Source organism: Oncorhynchus kisutch, linkage group LG4, assembly GCF_002021735.2.
Source record: "Oncorhynchus kisutch isolate 150728-3 linkage group LG4, Okis_V2, whole genome shotgun sequence".
NCBI classification, from domain to species: Eukaryota; Metazoa; Chordata; class Actinopteri; order Salmoniformes; family Salmonidae; genus Oncorhynchus; species Oncorhynchus kisutch.
The window spans coordinates 38,982,273-39,005,685 of NC_034177.2; the positions used below are offsets into that span (position 1 = coordinate 38,982,273).

The 23,413-nt window shown below is 44.0% G+C and overlaps 1 protein-coding gene across 2 annotated transcripts; it reads left to right on the top strand.

Moving 5' to 3' along the window:
• Positions 1-11,221: 11,221 nt before the first annotated feature.
• On the top strand, positions 11,222-22,794 carry LOC109888883 (muscarinic acetylcholine receptor M2-like). 2 transcript variants are annotated; one of them, XM_031822931.1, is made up of 4 exons: positions 11,222-11,352; positions 19,907-20,146; positions 20,392-21,366; positions 22,078-22,794. In XM_031822931.1, exons 2-4 carry the CDS (start codon positions 19,973-19,975, stop codon positions 22,405-22,407), a joined length of 1,479 nt encoding a protein of 492 aa, XP_031678791.1. In that variant the 5' UTR covers positions 11,222-11,352; positions 19,907-19,972; the 3' UTR covers positions 22,408-22,794. The 2 variants fall into 2 exon arrangements, with proteins under 2 accessions (XP_031678791.1, XP_031678792.1); XM_031822932.1 differs by lacking the exon at positions 11,222-11,352 and adding an exon at positions 17,300-19,617.
• Positions 22,795-23,413: the final 619 nt, after the last annotated feature.

The window sequence follows — 23,413 nt, forward strand, 5'->3', positions numbered from 1 at the left end:
CACCAATCAGGCCTTTATGGTAGAGTGGTCAGACGGAAGCCACTCCTCAGTAAAATACACGACAGCCCGCTTGGAGTTTGCGAAAAGGCACCTATAGGACTCTCAGACCATGAGAAACAAGATGCTCTGGTCTAATGAAACCAAGATTGAACTCCTTGGCCTGAATGCCAAGCATCCCGCCTGGAGGAAACCTGGCACCATCCCTATGGTGAAGCATGGTGGTGGCAGCATGATGCTGTGGGGATGTTTTTCAGCGGCTGGGATTGGGAGACTAGTCAGGATCGAGGCAAAGATGAACGGAGCAGAGTACAGAGAGATCCTTGATAAAAACCTGCTCCAGAGTGCTCAGGACCTCAGACTGGGGCGAAGGTTCACCTTCCAACAGTACAACGACCCTAAGCACACAGCCAAGACAATGCAGGAGTGGCTTCAGGACATGTCTCTGAATGTCCTTGAGCAACCCAGCCAGAGTCCGGACTTGAATCCGATCAAACATCTCTGGATAGACCCAAAAATAGCCTTGCAGCGACGCTCCCCATCCAACCTGACAGAGCTTGAGAGGATCTGCAGAGAAGAATGGGAGAAACTCCACAATACAGGTGTGCCAAGCTTATAGCATCATACCCAAGAAAACTCAAGGCTGTAATCGCTGCCAAAGGTGCTTCAACAAAGTACTGAGTAAAGGGTCTGAATAAAAATGTGCAATAATTTCTACAAACCTGTTTTTGCTTTGTCATTATGGGGTATTGTGTGTAGATTGATGAGGGAAAAAACTATTGAATCCATTTTAGAATAAGGCAGAAACTTAACAGAATGTGGAAAAAGTCAAGAGGTCTGAATACTTCTCAAATGCACTGTAACGTTGATGCTATCGTCTCTTATGACCAAAATGAGCTTCTGGATATCAGAACAGCGATTACTCACCTTGAACTGGACAGAGATTTTTTTTATTAATGAGTCAAACGTGAAGGATATAATGTTGCTCCCAGACAAGGCCCAAATCCCCGTCATTCGCATGAAGAAAATAAGGAAATACATGGAGCGGAGATCAGGGTGCCTTGTGAGAATTTGTCGGTGAGTGAGTAACCCGCCTCTACCATCTGTTCTATTAGCCAACGTGCAATCACTGGAGAATAAACTGGATGAGCTCCATTTGAGACTATCCTATCAACGGGACATTAAAAACTGTGACATCTTATGTTTCATCGAGTCGTGACTGAATGACGACATGGACAATATACTGTTGGCTGGGTTTTCGTGCATCGGCAGGACAGAACAGCCACGTCTGGTAAGATGAGGAGTGGGGGTGTGTGTCTATTTGTCAATAACAGCTGGTGCGCGATGTCTAATATTAAGGTAGTCTCGAGGTATTGCTCGCCTGAGGTAGATTACCTTGTGATAAGCTGTAGACCACACTATCTACCAATTGAGTTTTCATCTATATTTTTCATAGCCATCAATTTACCAGCTGCCAAGTGTCTTCACTGACATTTTCAACCTCTCCCTGACCGAGTCTGTAATACCTACAGTTGAAGTCAGAAGTTTACATGCACTTAAATTGGAGTCATTAAAACTTGTTTTTCAACCACTCCACAAATTTCTTGTTAACAAACTAAAGTTTTGGCAAGTTGGTTAGGACATCTACTTTGTACATGACACAAGTAATTTTTCCAATTGTTTACAGACAGATTATTTCACTTATAATTCACTGTATCACAAATCCGGTGGGTCAGAAGTTTACATACACTAAGTTGACTGTGCCTTTAAATCATCCAAGACCTCAGAAATATAATTGTAGACCTCCACAAGTCTAGTGGGAGCAATTTGGGAGCAATCCTTGGGAGCAATTCCCAAAGCCTGAAGGTACCTCGTTCATCTGTACAAACAATAGTACGCAAGTATAAACACCATGGGACCATGCAGCCGTCATAACCCTCAGGAAGGAGACTCGTTCTGTCTCCTCGAGATGAATGTACTTTGGTGCGAAAAGTGAAAAACAATCCCAGAACAACAGCAAAGAATCCTTATGAAGATGCTGGAGGAAACAGGTACAAAAGTATCTATATTGAGTCCTATATTGACATAACCTGAACGGCTGTTCAGCAAGGAATAAGCCACTGCTCCAAAATCGCCATAAAAAAGGCAGACGACAGTTTGCAGTTGCACATGGGGACAAAGATTGTACTTTTTGGAGAAATGTCTTCTGGTCTGATGAAACAAACACAGAACTGTTTGGCCATAACGGTCATAATGGCTTGCAAGCTGAAGAACACCATCCCAACCGTGAAGCACGTGGGTGGCAGCATCATGTTTTGGGGGTGCTTTGCTGCAGGATGGACTGGTGCACTTCACAAAATAGATGGCATCATGAGGACGGAAAATTATGTGGATATATTGAAGCAACATTTCAAGACATCAGTCAGGAAGTTAAAGATTGGTTGCAAATGGGTCTTCCAAATGGTCAATGACCCCAAGCATACTTCCAAAGTTGTTGCAAAATTGATTAAGGACAACAAAGTCAAGGTATTGGAGTGGCCATCACAAAGCCCTGACCTCAATCCTATAGAAAATGTGTGAGCAGAACTGAAAAAGCTTGTGCGAGCAAGGAGGCCTAACAACCTGACTCAGTTACACCAGCTCTGTCAGGAGGAATGGGACAAAATTCACCCAATTTATTGTGGGGAAGCTTGTGGAAGGCTACCCAAAACGTTTGACCCAAGTTAAACAAGTAAAGGCAATGCTACCAAATACTAATTGAGTGTATGTAAACATCTGACCCACTGGGAATGTGATGAAAGAAATAAAAGCTGAAATAAATCATTCTCTCAACTATTATTCTGACATTTCACATTCTTATTAAAATAGTGGTGATCCTAACAGGGAATTTTTACTAGGATTAAATGTCAGGAATTGTGAAAAACTGAGTTTAAATGTATTTGGCTAAGGTGTATGTAAACTTCCGACTTCAACTGTATATGTTTCAAGCAGACCATCATAGTCCCTGTGCCCAAGAAAGTGAAGGTAACCTTCCTGAATGACTATCGCCCCGAAGCACTCACTTCGGTAGCCATAAAGTGCTTTGAAAGGCACCATCATCCCAGAAAAAATTCCACAGATGACGCAATCTCCATCGCACTCCACACTGCCCTTTCTCACCTGGACAAAAGGAACACCTATGTGAGAATGCTGTTCATTGACTACAGCTCAGCATTCAACACTATAGTGCCCACAAAGCTCATCACTAAGCTAAGGACCCTGGGACTAAACACCTCCCTCTGCAACTGGATCCTAGACTTCCTGACTGGCCGCCCCCAGATAGTAAGGGTAGGCAACAGCACATCTGCCACACTGATCCTCAACACGGGGCCCCTCAGGGGTGCGTGCTTAGTCCCCTCCTGTACTCCCTGTTCACCCACGACTGCGTGACCAAGCACGACTCCAACACCATCATTAAGTTTGCTGATTACACAGTGGTGGTAGGCCTGATCACTGACAACGATGAGACAGCCTATAGGGAGGAGGTCAGACACCTGGCAGTGTGGTGCCAGGACAACAACCTCTCCCTCATCATGAGCAAGACGGTCGTGGATACAGGAAAAGAAGGACCGAACACGCCCCCATTAACACCAACAGGGCTCTAGTGGAGCTGGTCGAGAGTTTCAAGTTATTTTGTCTCCACATCACCAATAAACGATCATGGTCCAAACACACCAAGAAAGTTGTGAAGAGGGCACGACAACACCTTTTCCCCCTTAGGAGACTGAAAAGATTTGGCATGGGTCCCCAGATCATCAAAAAGTTCTACAGCTGGACCATCGAGAGCATTCTGACTGGTTGCATCACTGCCTGGTTTGGCAACTGCTCCGGAGCAACCAGGTCTAGGTCCAAAAGGCTCCTTACCCCCAGCTTCAACCCCCAAGCCATAAGACTGCTGAACAATTAATCAAATGGCCACCCGGACTATTGGCATTTTCTTAACTCTATTTTCGTAAAAATGCATTGTTGGTTAAGGGCTTGTAAGTAAGCATTTCACGATAAGGTCTACCTGTTGTATTCGGCACATGTGACAAATACAATTTGATTTGATTTGAATATCTTTTCACCTTTCATTCAGAACCTAAATTGAACCTAACTTCAACTTCTGGAAAATACGTATTTTAGATGTCTTTTCAACGTAATTTTGCTTACTGGGACTATTCTAGTTTTGCGGGGGATACATTTTTTTGGCTCGCCTATGGCAGCAGAACGTCCGTAAAACAATAACCATTGCAGACCATTGCTGCTTGTCACTGTTAATACATCGGAATATGAATAAATCTAAAGACAGTAGCCAATGTTTACCAGTCATATCTTGGTCCAAATGTTGAATCTTCATTCAACGTAGACGTGTGTGTTCGTAGTACATGTTTGTGTGCAAGTGTTTGTGGAGGTTTGAACTAATATTTCATAGATCCTGTCATGGTAACTGACAGAGTTTATGAGCAGTAGCAGATTTGCATTGAAAGCTATAGCCACAATAATATGAAGTGTTATACACAGCAGCCCTATATACTGAGATGCTATTCAGAGCCATTGGTTGAGAATGAAAATAAGCTTTCTTATTGGACAGGAATAGCTATGACATAAGGGTCATAACCCTTGGGTAGTTATTTCACTCCAACCACATCCAGAGGGATTAGACATTCAAATGACTGTATCCTGACAGACGCCTAATGACTCATAGAATACATAGAGAGTGAACTTCAGCCATAGAAGTAGAATAAAAAATGGACATTCCATTCAAAGCAATTCTCTGTGGTGTATGGACCACCACAGCCATATTGGGTCACAGTGGACCATTTGGAATGTTTGATTAATTGCAGTTTATCTCATTGCTCAGAATACTGAGCATATTTCCTTGCTTCACACCTGCAGCTATGGCATATACAAGTTCTATTATGTATTGTGTAAATAGGAGGCTCTATTCTATTGATTCTATATCTTTGGCTTCAGTATTATGCCCTTGTCATGCAAGTGCACTGCTAATGCTGTGTTCATAACCAAGTGGGAAGGTGGTAATTACCAGTTGTGAAGTCGTAAATACCAGTTGGATGCATTCACGTGCTTTGAACTCGTTGAGAAACGCAGATGGGCTAGTGGCCAACAAGCTACGTCAACCATAAACTAAAAGTACAGCTATTATGTTTATAAACAAATGATAGTGTTAAAAAAAACATACTACTCGATTGCTTTTTATAATCATGTTTTGCTATTACATTTAACTGCCCAAAATTATGTTATCGAGGTAATTTCCTTGGTAGGTCACGTCATAAGTCAGCATGTGGGATAAGTCGGAGCTCAGGGACGATAGACGAGTTTCCCAATAGTAATTATGAGTTGGAGGGGCGTTCAAGTGGATTTCTTCCAGTTGTATATGGTAAATATCACCTTCCCACTTGGTTATGAACATTGCATTGGATAGAGTATATAAAGGCAATGGAAGATATGATCATAATCCACCTCCTTGCTTTACATGGTATTTCCATTTCAGATGGGGCTTTATGCAAACTAGTGGCATAATTTGTCCAATCCATTCACGGTGAAAGATTTTCCTAAGCAACCACACAGGGTAAGAGAGCACAGACTAAAACAAAGGCTCAGTAGGGATCAACACAAGGGGCTTACAATCAAACACAAAGCCTAATTTCCTTTTAAACTGTTGTCTCACACCCCTGTGCTCTCATTAGTCTTACCACCGTATCACCAACACCATACCAGTGTCTACTGTATTCTGAGTAAACAAACTTGTTATAAAGTATAAAGATTGTCTGTGATTTTTCATGAGACTTTAACACAGTGAGTTCAATTTGAGAATAGTAGTTGTGCCATTTTCTGGATTGCCCTGTGAACAACCCTATCACTAAGGTCCCAGCTATGCCTTGTTTTCTTTTAGTAGTAAGTGATAGCATTCCCAGTATGTGTGAGGTGAATGGAGAGTTTAAATTAGCGCCTTGTTAGCACTGTGGTACTCATTATGCTCATAAGAGAACTTGGCCTCCATGTGGGACTGATTAGTGTGTGTGTGTGTGTGTGTGTGTGTGTGTGTGTGTGTGTGTGTGTGTGTGTGTGTGTGTGTGTGTGTGTGTGTGTGTGTGTGTGTGATGTGCACAGGGTCCCATAGGGTGGAGCGAGATGCGCAGTCAGCCCATGTGCTTCTATTCAATTTCCTTTAGGGCTCCTTTATGATTACTTGGTCTTCCAACTGGGGGATGAGATCATGTATACTCTCTCCCCCTCTCGATCTCTCTCCACCCTCTCTCGATGCTCTGTCTATATCCATTTCTGATGTCTCTTTCTACTCTATCCCCTTTGCTCCCTCACTCCAGATCCAGTAACTCATTGCTGTACAGCAGAAGTGGATAAACCAGGTCCAGAGGAGAACCAGTGTGTGCAGAATGTTGTTCCAACCCAGCTTTAAAACATCGGATTAAATGATCAATTGACCATGATTAGTCAATTATTTCAAACAGGTGTGTTTGTAGTGCTGAGCGGGAACAAAAGCTGTCCCCACAGCAGCCCTCTAAAACCAGGGTTGGCCAGTTAAAAAACATTTATAACTGCAGCTTATACTATACCCGTATAATTATTCAAATACACTTACACATGATGAAAGGGGTGTTGGGGTTAACATGAAGATAAATCACTGTCTGAGAGAGTAACACAGATTGTCATGAGATCGAACTGCTATTGCGCCATCATGTTGTATTGTGAAACAGTGTCCCCGCGTGGTAGTAAGATTTACCACAACCTGTTAGTCTTTTGGAACTGAGAATGTCATCCTTTTTACTTACTAATCTTGACCATGTTTCTACTATGAATGGCCATGCTGGTCAAGAGTGTTGATCTCCAGTCTAAGTCTGGGTCTTGTCTGTCCACAATTAAAGTGGTATTGGTCTGGATAAACAGGGTATTGTTGGTCTCTGTGTCTGAATAGGTTGTCTTGGTTTGGTCTTGGTCAATTATGGTATTGGTCAAGTCTGATTCTTGTCTGGGTCTTGAAGGTTCTTCTAGTCTTGACTCCCATCACTGCTATCAGTCAATACTGGTGGTGTCCTGTCAGTACTAAAATATTAAAATAATGATCCACTAGATGGCAGTGGTGTCGTTAAAACACAACTGATCTAGCCAGCAGGTGAAATGTAGCCTATATGATCATGGTGCCCTGATTGTAAACGTATTCGTCCAACCAATTATTATATCATAAAAGAGTCCACATTTTTTCATTGGGTTGCTTTGGTTCCACCCATCTTAACAGTAAACCCCTTAATTTAATCTCCCTGTCGGTGTCTAATAAACTGACCAGTGAGAATATATATACAGTGGTATATAAAAAAAACGTTATAATTGTACCTTTTTTACTCAAATCACCCACAGGCTGTATGTTTGACACCCCTGCTCGAGTTATATGTGGCCTCTCTGCATTCAAGCAGCTACTGTAGATCGTAACAGAGTGACCTAATTTCCTTTGGTACCTTGGGGCATTTCTCCATATAGAGTCAAAGTGGTGTTATCACTGAGTCTTGGGTAATAGTTCATGCCCCTTCGGCACAACTGCATCGCTTTTATAATGATAATATTTCCACTGTTTTACCTCTGAAAACACATTCATCAGAGCTCATATATGTACACACAACACACCATACACAGCATTTGTTTTTTCTGAATGTTTGCACCTCCACTGAGTAACAGGGATTATGTAACTCCATTGTGAAATACAGCGCCTTCAGAATATATTCATAACCCTTGATTTATTCCACATTTTGCTGTTACAGCCTGAATTCAAAATTGATTAAATAGATTTCCACAGTTTGGTTTGGATGGCCAGCTCTAGGCAGAGACTGGGTTGTTCCATATATTTTCAATTTCCCAATGTTGGAGAACACTGTGCTCTTGGAAATTCTAGAAATTATTTTATATCCTTCCCCAGATATATGCCTCATCACAATTCTATCTTGGCGATCTACGGACAGTTCCATGGACTTCATGGTGTAGATTCTGCTCTGACATGCACTGTCAACTGTGGGACCTTATACAGTATAGACAGGTGTGATACTTTCTAAATCATACCCAAACAATGAAATTGGCCGCAGGTGGACTCCAATCAAGTTGTAACGACATCTCAAGGATGATCAAAGGAAATTGGATGCACCTGAGCTCAATTTGGAGTGTCATAGTAAAGGAGTGTGAATATTTATGTAAATTAGATATTTCTGTACTTCATTTTATATACATTTGTAAAAATAATTCTAAAAACATGTTTTCACTTTGACATTATGGGGTATTGTGTGTAGATGGCTGAGAAAAAACAACAACAATTTAATCAATTTTGAATTCAGGCTGTAACACAACAAAATTGAATAATATATGAATCATTTCTGAAGCACTGTATTATTATCCAAGGTTATATCCCTCTCGCACAGGTTTATTATGGAATGAGTCCAGTGCCTATTGCCCCAATGGCCAATAGAACTAATACAGGAACAGATTTCCTCCAAAAGTAAAAGGTACTGTGTGGTATTTGCACACTCATAGTCACATACCATCTTCATCAAAGAGCACCCAACATAAAGGCACTGTCCCATACACACAATAATGGAAAGGAAATCCCAGATAGAAATCCAACAGAGAATAACAGGGCGACAAACCCAAGGCCTGACATGTAGTTGATCGGGAGGCTTGGCTCAGTCGTCTCACTAGTCTAACCAACCATTTATCAAATCTAGGAAATCTACGTTACTCAAGACTGTATTAACACACTGAGTCGAAGCCTAGGTGTAAGAGCTGGGAGCTAACACTTCAGGTCTCAGGCAAAGGTGAATCATCAGAGAAACTACCTGTGTTACACAAGCACTGTAACAGAAAACACAGCATGATGCACCTTTTGGCATTTATTATTCATTGTTAAACATAAATACATTTTTCCTGTCACAATACAATACCCAACACCCTGGGACACAACATAACCTACTCATACAGAAAGTTGGAAGCAGACACAGAGATGCTCCACTGGAGCAGCTGATGGGTTACATTTCTTGCTTGGCAGTAGATAACATCTGAGACAGTGATATCAGCAGCAACCCTCAGGTTGCACACTCACACCCCTACAGGTAATCGTGCCGGACCTGGAATTCGAACCAGGAACCGTCCATCCACTAGCTCTCCTCTTAGGCATACAATAAAGCTGTCCCTCTCAAGTGATATTATGACAGTGATGAACATAGGCATCATCATATGTCTCTATATATGGTTCTGGGTCCCATATCCCGTTGTACTACTGTCATTGAAAATTGGTTTATGCTTCAGATGCTTGTGACCATCTCAATGCGCTGTGTTTAAAACACCAATCACTAATGCTAATCAGGGTTGAATGACATAATCCCCATCAGTTTTAGCCCAACTCACGTTACACTTACCTTCATTTCCTATTATTATTTATTTCCAGTGTGAGAGTCGTCACCAACGTTAGCATTGTTTGTCGCCATGGAGAGACGATGTCCACATGTCTTTAAACATGATGCTTATTGTAATAACGACTGATCACAAACAATAAACATAATGTAATAATCATAGAGATCAATTCAATTATGTTTTGCTACATTATTTTCTATTTAATTATATGGTAATAAGGATGTGTGTATGGAGTCTAATGGGGAGGAAGCTGCAGACATGCTTGTGTTGTGGTCAGTAGTAGTCTGAGGCAGAAACTCCACCATGGAAACACTAAACCCAATTTACAAATGGTAATGACCCATATACATTAATTCTACACTCATAATGATCCTACACATCTGTTATGGACACTGTATGTGTGTATATTTTGGACATACTGTAACTACAACGACTGATGTCCAAAGCTGAGGCACAATCTGGTGGGATTGCAGATTACTGTGTTATACATTGATGTACAGTATGTGCTATGCTACAATTAACCATGACTCGGGATAAGAATAACATGAGAATTATATGTGAGCTCTTACATTCTCAGCCTGAATTCTATTTAAGTGCTGTGTATGAGCCTGTTAGATGACAGATCCACATCTCGTCTGTAATAGTTTGAGTGTGGAGGCTGTTATTCTCTCTAGTAATTCCATCAGGGTAAGGCCACACTCAGACTGGTGCAGTGTGGTGAAGGTCAATACGACAGAGTTATAAAGGTTAAAATCCTCCGGCTACAGAATAACTATGGAGTTGAGCAGAATCTCGTTCCCTCGTTGTGCTGAGAGGGAAAACCATTTGTTTTACATGGATCCATTTTGTGGGTCATTTTTCACTATTAGGTCCTCATATAGTTTCCATAACAACTTTGCTCTAAATTTTCTAAACATTTTCAGCCATAACAATCAACTCCTAGGCTTGCATTGACACATAGAGTATACTTAACAAACACCATATTCCACCTAACTGTCATTGTTCAAGTTAAAAAGCAGGCACTTTAATTAATTAATGAATGTTTAATAATTATTAAAAAGTCAGGGCTGTTATGTGTATAGAAGCAGTGATATTGGACATCTACAAGGGACACGGAATGGAACTAACTTCACATATATATTTTTAAATAGGCAAGCTAGTTATGAACAAAGTCTTATTTACAATGACGGCCAAGGAACAGTGGGTTAACTGCCTTGTTCAGGGGCAGAACAACAGACCTTTACCTTGTCAGCTCGGGGATTCGATCTAGCAACTTTTCGGTTACCGGCCAAAAGGCTCGAACCCCTAGGCTACCTGCCGCGACAATCTTGCTGTGTTTGAATGCCTGTGAATAAATACTCCACAGTAAACACACATGCTTGGATTCTCAAGCACTGGCAGGCTTTCTGTTTGTCATATTATCCTTAAATTAAGTCATGGTTAATGCAGTGAAGCATGCAAAGTTGTTTACCCACGGCCTTTATATTGGCACCACGTGCGAGCACTGTCCATGGTTCTTAAACAACATTTTGCACGCACCACAAATAATGCGTTCTGGAATAGACTTTACTTCCTTATTGCAAAGGAAAATAACTAACACTTGAATGTTTAGTGTTGACAATGTTTCCTCAACTTCATAAACTTGTCGAAATACAATTTCATTTTATGGTGCAGCGTCTTGATTCATTCACGAGCTCCCCCCCCTCTCTCCCTCTCTCTCTCGCTCTCGCACATATGATGACTACTGGCGAACACGCAAAGTCGCCCTTTGTCCTTCAGCCTGAGAAGTATGTCGACATCTGCCATTACATTTCTCCAGGTTGTTGAAGCTATATTTTCTGGACGGTTACAGTGATATGGGCATAACAACTGAATCCATCCACCACCTGACTCAACTGGTCGAAGGTAAGTCCGGGACAACCATTGTCACAGCGAGACTGTTCAAACTTTAACATATCCTATCAAATATTATATTATTTACGCGAACTGCGTTTGGTTTGTAAGTGGTTAGGATTAGGGTTAGGGTTAGGGTTAGAATAAAAACGCACAGATCATGTTAAAAGTTGGGTGCATGTACAATTTTGGGTGGAGTTTTGTAGCTACGTTTCTTGAATGAAGTGAGACTGTTCTCAGAAATAAAATTACTGTACAAACACAATATTTCTGTCGGAAAAATAAACTTGTACATTATGGATTTGTGCCAACTTTGGCGCTTACAGTGTTTCAACAGAGCATAGACCCTTTGAACATGACTGTTCTTGTGTTTGTGTAATAAAACTGAAACATCATATTAGCATGTTGTTACATAATGCTTTGGTAATTGCATTTGAATTGGATAGCAATGAGCTGAACGTTTTTGCAAGAGGAATAATAGTGACTGTTCCTTATATCACTTATGTAATAACTCCATTGTTATGCAATTATAAAGCCATTTCCAACATCTTATGTAACAACAATGTGATATTGTCATAATCCCAAAGTTACAACACGTGTAAGAACTAGATGTCAAGTGTTACTGTATTTCCTGATGTCTCAGTCCTGAAAATATATTTGCTAGTAATTTTGAAGCTGCCTAAGTGGTCTACTCTAATGTTGAGGTGATTCCATGTCCCTCATGTATTTCATTGTAGGCTATAGGCTATATTAAGATTTATATCTAAGGGTTCTCCAAACCATGTGCTTATGATCAAATATTTAGACTAATTCAATGAACTGTTGTAGTTTTTGGTTCTTCATCAAGTATTTGGCAGCCATCAAATAAATATATTTTTGTTTTTTTTAATGTCACTTGCATATATTCAAATACCTTCAGTACTATTTGGTTTTCTGTGAGATATTCAAAATACTTTAAAATATGATTTGTTTTTCTGAGACCTGTATTTGTATATCAAAGAAAAAAGTTGCCTTTTAGTTGAAACACTGTTACACTACCTCAGTATTTGAAAAGTTGGTATTTTCAAATAAACTACAAAATACAACTTATTTATTTTTTTCATTGTGACTTCCACACGATATCCCTGAGGCGCGAGTCTTCATATAACCTTGACTAACCCTTCACTCTTGTCCTGTACCATTACCCTTTAATATCATGATTTAATGATAGAGTGTCAAGTGAGGCCAGAACAATTATATTGTTTCTCACCAGGAATCTCCCATGCTGTACTGTGTGTGTGTTAAACAGCTAAATTAGATTGCTGCTGGACTCCTCCCTGGGAATTGTACATGGTAGATCTGATTATGTTTCCTAATCTTCTCCTATTAAATCTCATATTCCTCCCCAGGGTGCCCTGGCTCAGATAGGCCGACTCCGTCTTTCTGCCTGTGTGTGTACAGCAATCATCCCTTTCTCCTCTCCTCTGTACCATAGCTTTCTCCTCCTCTTTCTCCTCTCCTCCTCCCCTCTGTTCTCAGGGTGTGTTGTTTGGTAGAATCTGGTGTTAGCAGGTTGTTTCTGTCTCTCCTGCTTGGCTCTGTGATACAGAGTGGCGTGTGTTTTTTCCACACTCTGTTACACTCCTACGTCAATACAGAGCACACAGTGATGTAAAATTTCCCACCTCTCCCAGCGTAGCACAGACTTCCCAGAAATTGTTACAACAAGTGGTGGCAATTTTATTGGCCTCGTATACTGTCAGGTTGTTTATTTGCGATGGACTGTGCAGAGAGAAGAAAGGTGATCCAAGCCCTCAATGGAAAAACAGAGTAACTTGCTTTGAGTGGACTGAACACAAGAGGGTCTAAAAGAGAAAGATCACACACACGGACACACACGTTCCAAGACATGTTTCAAGTTGTGTTCCAGTGCCCCAGATTCATTCTCTGTAACATGGTGAGACAGAATGTAGCAGCAGCATGTGGTGCCCTTCTCAGAGTCCCAGTGAGAAGAGAATTATTCCCTGAAAACCAATTCAGCCAGACAGCCAGTCATACTAGCACATTACCGGAACCAGCTGTTGGGGCAAGCAGCTGTTGAATCAGATTACGTTAGATAAGCTAGTGGGCCTGTCAAGGAACTGCTTTGTTTTTTTCTCTCCAGATTCCATCCATAACAATTAGTAGGAGCTGTCCTGTTGTCATCCTGTTATGTTTGAATCAGAGGGCCTGGGTGTGAGGGGCTACATGTGCACGTGGTATGAGGGAGGGAAGAGGAGCTCTGTCTGACCCATACACATACATATGTACATTATTATTGCATAATGTTCAGACACATCATTGGTCTGACCCTTATCCTCATTGTAGATTCATAAATAAATGTGTTTGCCACTCAGGCAGCTAATTGGACAGTTGTGTAACGGCTGTTTGGTCTCCCCGCATTAACCCTTAATGCCTGAAGCAAAACACAATGACTCCGAGCAGGTCACTGATTGATTCATAATGTTCGGTTGTAACATTTAATGCCAGGTCTGTATATGAGGTTCTCCATAGGGCCACCTTGTCACGCCTTGGTCTTAGTGTTTTGTGTTTTCGTTATATATTTGGTCAGGCCAGGGTGTGACAGGGGTTTATGTTGTTGTAATTCGTATTGGGGTTTGTAGTATTTGGGATCGCGGCTGATTAGGGGTGTTGTATAGGCTTGGCTGCCTGAGGCGGTTCTCAATCAGCAGTCAGGTGATTCTCGTTGCCTCTGATTGGGAACCGTATTTAGGTAGCCTGAGTTTCACTTTGTATTTCGTGGGTGATTGTTCCTGTCTCTGTGTAGTTTCACCAGATAGGCTGTAATTAGGTTTCACGTTCCGTTTGTTGTTTTTGTATTTATTATAGTTATTTCATGTATCGCCTTTTTCTTCATTAAAGACATGAGTAACCACCACGCTGCATTTCGGTCCGACTCTCTTTCGACAAACGAAGAACGCCGTTACAGAATCACCCACCACATACGGACCGAGCGGCGTGGTAACAGGCAGGAAAGGCGAAAGGAGGACGTTATGGACAGCAATGGCATGGAGTATACGACGTGGGAAGAAATCGACAGGTGGGCGGCCGACCCAGAGAGAGTGCAGGAGCCCGCATGGGATTCGCTTGAGCAGTGCGAAGAAGGCTATAGGCGAATGGAGTCGAAAAGGAAAACACGGCGGCGCAGAGCGAAACCCGAAAGTCACCCCAAAAAATGTATTGGGGGGGGGCTCAGGGAGAGAGTGGCAGAGTCAGGAGTCAGACCTGAGCCAACTCTCCCTGTTAATCATGAGGAGCAGCGATATAAGGACTTCTGGTCTTGGGAGATGATATTAGACGGAAGAGGACCCTGGGCTCAGCCTGGTGAATATCGCCGCCCCAAGGAGGAAGCAGAGGCAGCAGGAGATAGGAGCCGGCGATACGAGGGAACACGGTTGGCAAGGAAGCCCGAGAAGCAACCCCAAAAAATTATTGGGGGGGGGGGGGGCTTACAGGGAGTATGGCTATGCCAGGTAGGAGACCTGCGCAAACTCCCTGTGCTTTCCGGTGGGCTAGAGAGACCGGGCAGACACCGTGTTATGCTATGGAGCGCACGGTGTTTCCAGTGCGGGTGCATAGCCCGGTACGGTTCATACCAGCCCTTCGTATTGGCCGGGCTAGAGTGGGCATGGAGCCAGGTAAGCTTGGGCAGGCTCGGTGCTCAAGAGCTCCAGTGCGCCTGCACGGTCCGGCCTATCCAGAGCCACCTCCACACACCAGTCCTCCGGTAGCAGCTCCCCGCACCAGGTTTCCTGTGCGTGTCCTCGCTCCAGTATCACCAGTGCCCGCACCACGCATCAGGCCTACAGTGCGCCTCGCCTCTCCTGTGCTGTCGGAGTCTCCCGCCTCTCCAGCGCTGTCGGAGCCTTTCTCCCCTCCTGCGCTGTCGAAGTCTCCCGCCTGTTTAGCACAGCCAGAGCCTTCCTGCCCTCCTGCGCTGTCGGAGTCTCCCGCCTCTCCAGCGCTGTCGGAGCCTTCCTCCTCTACAGCGCTGCCGGAGCCTCCTGCCTGTTCGGAGCAGCCTGTGCTGCCAGTCTGCAGGGTGCTGTCAGTCTGCAAGGAGCTGTCAGTCTGCAAGGAGCTGCCAGTCTGCAGGGTGCTGTCAGCCTGCATGGAGCAGTCAGAGCTGTCAGTCTTCATGAAGCAGCCAGAGATGTCAGTCTGCAAAGAGCTGCCAGTCTGCAGGGAGCTGTCAGTCTGCAAGGAGCTGTCAGCCTGCATGGAGCAGTCAGAGCTGTCAGTCTGCATGAAGCAGCCAGAGATGTCAGTCTGCACGGAGCTGCCAGTCTGCAAGGAGCTGTCAGTCTGCAAGGAGCTGCCAGTCTGCAAGGAGCTGCCAGTCTGCAAGGAGCTGCCAGTCTGCAAGGAGCTGTCAGTCTGCAAGGAGCTGTCAGCCTGCATGTAGCAGTCAGAGCTGTCAGTCTGCATGAAGCAGCCAGAGATGTCAGTCTGCAAGGAGCTGCCAGTCTGCAAGGAGCTGTCAGTCTGCAAGGAGCTGTCAGTCTGCAAGGAGCTGTCAGCCTGCATGGAGCAGTCAGAGCTGTCAGTCTGCAAGGAGCTGCCAGTCTGCAGGGAGCTGTCAGTCTGCAAGGAGCTGTCAGTCTGCAAGGAGCGTCCAGTCTGCAAGGAGCTGCCAGTCTGCAAGGAGCTGTCAGCCTGCATGGAGCAGTCAGAGCTGTCAGTCTGCAAGGAGCTGCCAGTCTGCAGGGAGCTGTCAGTCTGCAAGGAGCTGTCAGTCTGCAAGGAGCTGCCAGTCTGCAGGGTGCTGTCAGCCTGCATGGAGCAGTCAGAGCTGTCAGTCTGCATGAAGCAGACAGAGCCGCCAGTCTGCAAGGAGCTGTCAGCCTGCATGGAGCAGTCAGAGCTGTCAGTCTGCATAGAGCAGCTAGATCCGCCAGTCAGCCATGATCTTCTAGATCTGCCAGTCAACCAGATTCTTCCAGATCAGCCTGTCAACCAGAATCTTCCAGATCTGCTAGTCAACCAGAATCTTCCAGATCTGCTAGTCAACCAGAATCTTCCAGATCTGCTAGTCAACCAGAATCTTCCAGATCCGCCAGCCAGCCAGGATCTACCGGAGCCTACTACCTACCTGAGCTTCATCTCAGTACTGGGCTTCCTCTCAGTACTGGGCTTCCTCTCAGTACTGGGCTTCCCCTCTGTTCCGGGCTGCCCCTCAGTTCCGGGCTGCCCCTCAGTTCCGGGCTGCCCCTCAGTTCCGAGCTGCCCCTCAGTCCCGAGCTGCCCCTCAGTCCCGAGCTGCCCCTCAGTCCCGAGCTGCCCCTCAGTCCCGAGCTGTCCCTCAGTCCCGAGATGCCCCTCAGTCACGAGCTGCTCCTCAGTTCTGTGGGGTTCTGGGTGAGGACTATTAGGCCATGGTCGGCGGCGAGGGTGGATTATCCCAGGACGCGAAGGGGAGGAACTAGGACATTAATGAAGTGGGGTCCACGTCCCGAGCCGGAGCCGCCACCAATGACAGACGCCCACCCGGACCCTCCCTTTGGTTTTGAAGTGCGTCCGGGAGTCCGCACCTTGGGGGGGGGGGGGGGGGGGGGGGGGTTCTGTCACGCCTTGGTCTTAGTGTTTTGTGTTTTCGTTATATATTTGGTCAGGCCAGGGTGTGACAGGGGTTTATGTTGTTGTAATTCGTATTGGGGTTTGTAGTATTTGGGATCGCGGCTGATTAGGGGTGTTGTATAGGCTTGGCTGCGTGAGGCGGTTCTCAATCAGCAGTCAGGTGATTCTCGTTGCCTCTGATTGGGAACCGTATTTAGGTAGCCTGAGTTTCACTTTGTATTTCGTGGGTGATTGTTCCTGTCTCTGTGTAGTTTCACCAGATAGGCTGTAATTAGGTTTCACGTTCCGTTTGTTGTTTTTGTATTTATTATAGTTATTTCATGTATCGCCTTTTTCTTCATTAAAGACATGAGTAACCACCACGCTGCATTTCGGTCCGACTCTCTTTCGACAAACGAAGAACGCCGTTACACACCTACTGTACGTGCATATGAGTGGGAGGGGGCTTCATGAATAATTCATGAGCAAATATGTTTGTCAGAATAATAAGAATATGAAACATGTTTGTCTTACTTTCACCTCAAACGCAAACAGATCAATAGAGCAGAGCAGGCTCTCTTCCTGATCTTTTGAGTGTTATAACTATACTGTATTTCTATGGTTATGACCCTGTAAGTGCAGCACAGCACTGTTTCATAATAGAATCAAATGGGGTATCTGAGGGAGAACAGATGGGGGTACTCATACTGTAATGATATTTGAGCTGATGTTAAAAGCAGGAAGGAAGCCTCTATTAGGTACAATCTTATCACATAGTCTAATGGAGTTGCTTATGGGGCTGCTTCAGTAGCATGCAAGGATCCTTGAAAAGTCTCTCCTGAGTGTCTTTCCATTGATTTTCGGATCCGAATAGATCAGGTAATCACATCGCTGTCTGAGTAATGTTTGTGCTGTAGATACTTTTTGTTCTTACCGTCGTTCCTGAGCAGCTATTACAGTGGTGTTCTTCCATTTGCTAAATGTAGTTATGGTGTTGTTTGTTTTGTGTCATAGGGAATTGCTATACCTGTAAATCGAGCTATCGGCTTTGTTACTGTCAGACAGAAGAGGGCTGGGTTGGTGCAGAGATGAGCTAGAGATGAGCCAAGACAGGATCAGAGAGCGATTAGGGTCTCACAAAGTGTAGAAAGTATAAAAGACAGCAAGGAAGATGAACAACTGCACCAACATCACTCTCTCAAAGTGGACAGCATCCCTCCCTATTCCCACAGTCAGTTACTCATCTTTAGCCTGATAGGATCTGTGCTGTCGTGACATGGAGACAGGCGCTTGCTGATAGACCTCTATCTATCTGTACATCTGCCCCTCACAGTTAGCCCACAGTGGCAGCATGAATGTAGTCTCTTGTTGTGACAGTAGCTAGCTATTGGCCAGTGCAGATTCAAGATTACAGGGTTAGCCATAGTAGTAAAGCACCCCTGGAGCAAATTAGGGTTAAGTGCCTTGCTCAAGGGCATATCTACAAGTTTTTACCTTGTTGGCTCAGGTATTCAAACCAGCAACTTTTCAGTTACAGGCCCAATGCTCTAACCACTAGGCTACTTGCTTGTACTTCTACAAGCCTATAGAATTAGGGGAACAACTTGACATTATTAACTTGGCTCTTATAATCAGATTAGCTGTCAACATGTATGCTTCCAGGTAAACCAGAACATGTAAATGAGCTGTCTTAGAGGTTAGGGTGACCTAATAATGTGTTCTAACTCGACCTGTCAGATCACTTCCTATCCCAGTGAGTACTTTCAGGTCATCAAAGAGCCAGGAGGGGAGCCTTGTCCAGGAAACCATACAGTTAAAGTGCATTCAAACGCATAGCATAGATGAGCCAAATACAGTACAAATAAGGCCAAATTCAAAAAAATTGTTTCAATATTTCAAAATCATCCCAATGTGACTGGAATTGACTGTGTAGCTCAATGACGTTACTTTAAGATCGAATCCTTATTTGGTGAAAGTGCCGTGTCCGTTTGGGATACTACAACAACAAAGAGGTTACTGCAAACCACTACACTGCTTCTTCCCTCTGACCTCACTGCAGACGCGATAGAACAGCAGAATATGTACTACACGTTTCATCAACAAAACAAAAACAAATTAAAAAACAAATTAAAACAATTATTTGGGTATTGACTTTGGGTTTTGGACAGAAATTATATCATTAGTAGACAGCAGTCAGGTAATCAAAACCATAGAAAGGATTGCTGTCCCTCCTTATCCAAAGGCTTACAGGATAAGGAAACAAACATTTCATTTTGTAATTTAGGTAATTATTAGGTCAACTATTTACTTTTAATTTAGTCTGTAGTGTTCAGCAGTTAACAGTCAGGTCAAATCTACTTTCTGCAAACACAGCAGCAGGTGGATAAATATTAGGAGTCAGGTCATTGCTACTCACCATTAATCCTTTGTAAATTGGATCTGAGAATGTTCTTCCTTCATGCCTGTCCTAAAATATCCAGGGGTGATACTGCATATTCATTTTGAGATATAGGACACTACTGTGTGGATTTTCTAAACCCTGCAGCTACGGGAAAGGGCCTTTATTTGCTCACCTGCCATTTTGTTTCACACCTGGATAAAGGAACACACACCTGCTCTCTCCTCTACCAGTCAGGAAGCTGGTGTCGGAAATCACAAAGGAACCAAGTACAACATCATCAGGTAGTTGATTGTGAGGAGTACAGAGAAAATGCTTACACACACACACACACACACACACACACACACACACACACACACACACACACACACACACACACACACACACACACACACACACACACACACACACACACACACACACACACACACACACACACACACACACACACCCTAAAAGAGATGCACTCATGCTTAGACTTAATACACTATGGGCTGGTTTCCTGGACTAAAAAGAAGACTTAATGGAGAATGTCTTGTCAAAAGCGTATGTAATCTTTGTCATTACCAGGTGTATCTTATAGTTCTGAGATTGGCCCCAAAGCATACTTGAAAAGGATAACCAAGACCAGACAAGATGGAGACGCTCAACCTCACCAACTACTCCAACCTCAGCTCAGACAATGAAAGCAGCAGTCTCTTCTCTGGGAGTCCATATAAGACGGTAGAGATCGTCCTCATCATCCTGGTGGCTGGGTCACTCAGCCTCGTCACCATCATTGGCAACATCCTGGTTATGCTCTCCATAAAGGTTTGGATTAAAGATCCATCACTTAGCTTTTTAAAATAATCATATTCTTAGGATACAGTTGAAAAGGTCACATATTGGATAGCCAATATTCAGTGCACGTAAAATACTGGAGACCTGTTATTCTTTAGTGTTGTGATTGAAAGATATTGGCAAAATGCATTGCACACTGTTAGGGTCAGGAGTTACTTCTGGTTCTACACATATCATTGTCTTTTCTAATATTCTCCTGTATGCTCTCCATAAAGGTCAATAGGAACCTCCAGACTGTCAACAACTATTTCCTGTTCAGCCTAGCCTGTGCTGACCTCATTATTGGCCTGTGCTCCATGAACCTCTACACTGTCTACATTGTGATTGGACACTGGCCCTTAGGCCCGGTCGTGTGCGACCTGTGGTTGTCCATTGATTACGTGGTCAGCAACGCCTCAGTTATGAACCTCCTCATCATTAGCTTTGACCGCTACTTCTGCATCACCAAGCCTCTCAGCTATCCGGTGCGCCGCAGCACCATGATGGCGGGGATGATGATTGCGGGTGCCTGGGTGCTGTCATTCGTACTATGGGCTCCTGCCATCTTGTTCTGGCAGTTCTTCGCGGGTGGGCGGACGGTGCCGCCTGGCGAGTGCTACATCCAGTTCTTCTCCAACGCAACGGTGACGTTTGGCACGGCCATCGCTGCCTTCTACCTGCCTGTGGCCATCATGATCAGTCTCTACTGGCGCATATCCAAGGCCAGTCGCAGCCGGGTACGGAGGAACAGCAGGAAACCTTCAGGGAATAGCCTGGGAGAAGGCCCATCGCAGAGCCAGGAGGATGGGTGCAGGGCCCAGCCCAATGACTGCACTGTGACTGGGGAGGAGGAGGAGGAGGGTGGGGATGGAGAGAAGGTCGGGGAGGGGGTCCAGCAGCAGAATGACAGGGAGCCCTACAGAGGGGAAGGGCCAGACAGAGATAGCTCTACCACAACAGTCAGCAACCTTGCCTCATCATCCAATCAAAAGAAAGAGCCTGGCCTATCACAGAAGGGGTCAAACGGTGAGGCCAAATCCAGCCAGACGCGGTGTTGCTATCAGAACCAGGCCACAGGCTGTGGGCCCAAACTCTCCTGTATCAGAAGCAACTCCTGGCCTGAGGGAGAGACATACAAAGCCACGCACAGCAACACAGATTCCACCCCTGCAACAGAGAAACACAGCCTGGTGACACGGACGCTGTTAAAGGTGTTGATATATATATATAATGCACAACAGAATAGACAGCAACTTCCATTAAATAATAATATGAAGTATGTGTAAAATGAAAAGATATATACACTGAGTATACAAAACATTAAGAACACCAGCTGTTTCCATGACATAGACTGACCAGGTGAATCCAGGTGAAAGCTATGGTCCCTTATTTATGTCACTTGTTAAATCCACTTCAATTAGTGTAGATGAAAGTGAAGAGACAGGTTAAAGAGGGATTTTTAAGCCTTGAGACAATTGAGACATGGATTGTGTATGTGTGCCATTCAGAAGGTGAATGGGCAAGACAAAAGATTGAAGTGCATTTGAAAGGGTTATGGAAGTAGGTGCCAGGTGCACTGGTTTGTGTCAAGAACTACACCGCTACTGGGTTTTTCACGCTCAACAGTTTCCCTTGTGTATCAAGAATGGTCCACCACCCAAATGACATCCAGCCAACTTGATACAACTGTGGGAAGCATTAGTCAACATGGGCCAGCATCCCTGTGGAACCCTTTCGATACCTTGTAGTCCTCAACCTAACTCAATATTAGGTATGTGTTCCTAATGTTTTGTATACTAAGTGTATACTTATAACCATAATAAAAAAGCACAAGATATTTTACGTGGTAGGGGAGAATGTAGAATCATGAAAAAAAAAATGCATTCATACTGATAAAAAATCTATCACTTTTCTGTCTCCAGGTGACAAAGAGGAACTCCAAGCAGAGCCCCAAGAGGAAGACGAAGAAGAAAAAGGGCCCTCCGTCCCGGGAGAAGAAGGTGACGCGCACCATCATGGCCATTCTGGTGGCGTTCGTGGCCACGTGGACACCTTACAATGTGATGGTGCTCATCAACACCTTCTGCTCCAGCTGCATCCCCAACTCGCTGTGGACCATTGGCTACTGGCTGTGCTACATCAACAGCACCGTCAACCCGGCCTGCTACGCCCTGTGCAACACCACCTTCAAGAACACCTTCAGACAGCTGCTGCTCTGCCAGTACAGGAACATACGCACGATGAGGTCATGAGGACCAGGGGGTCAGGGGTCAATGCTGCGAAGCTGCTGTCTTGATTCACTCAGATACTCACAGATCTGATAGGACTGGATAGGTGAAAGTAGGTGAAGCTATTGTTTAGACCTATCCAGTCATCTTTGATCTGTGCAGAGGCTGAACCAGAGCAGAAGGAAAGGGGAGACAACTTCTTAGAATGAAATGCAGCTCAGATGTGTATCTATCTATGTTGGTTGTGGTTTTATATGAGTAGGTTCCAAATTAGACTGCTATTCTCATGAAACGTTTGGTTTCAACATGGTGGCTAAACTCGGTTTACATAATGGCCGTCTATGTTATGTTTTGTGTATGTGACATGTCTACTCTATGGTATGAATTTGGATATATCGGGTATGTCTGGGTGATTCTGTCTGATGTCTTGTGATTGCTTGTTGTCCAGTGCTTGTTTGATAAACAGGTGCAGTGGCAGAGGTTTGCTCAGAGCTGTTTCTGCACTGTTCAGACACTTAAGGTTTGTTTGTTGATATACTATGACACATGGTTATAGATGTTCCCCTATGTACAGTTGAAGTCAGAAGTTTACATACACCTTAGCCAAATACATTTAAACTCAGTTTTCACAATTCCTGACATTTAATCCTAGTAAAAATTCCCCATCTTAGGTCAGTTAGGATCACCACTTTATTTTAAGAATGTGAAATGTCAGAATAATAGTAGAGAGAATGATTTATTTCAGCTTTTATTTCTTTCATCACATTCCCAGTGGGTCAGAAGTTTACATACACACAATTAGTATTTGGTAGCATTGTCTTTTAACTTGGATCAAACTTTTCAGGTAGCCTTCCACAAGCTTCCCACAATAAATTGGGTGGATTATGGCCCATTCCTCCTAGGAGACAGAATGCGTCTTCTTCCTGAGCGGTATGATGGCTACGTGTTCCCATGGTGTTTATAATTGCGTACTATTGTTTGTACAGATAAACGAGGTACATTCAGGTGTTTGGAAATTGCTCCCAAGGAT

Coding starts and splice junctions, on each gene's coding strand:
- LOC109888883 (XM_031822931.1), top strand. CDS start 19,973: ATGGAGACGCTCAACCTCACCAACTACTCCAACCTCAGCTCAGACAAT. Junction 20,147..20,391: donor TGGTTATGCTCTCCATAAAG/GTTTGGATTAAA, acceptor CTCTCCATAAAG/GTCAATAGGAACCTCCAGAC. Junction 21,367..22,077: donor TGACACGGACGCTGTTAAAG/GTGTTGATATAT, acceptor TTCTGTCTCCAG/GTGACAAAGAGGAACTCCAA.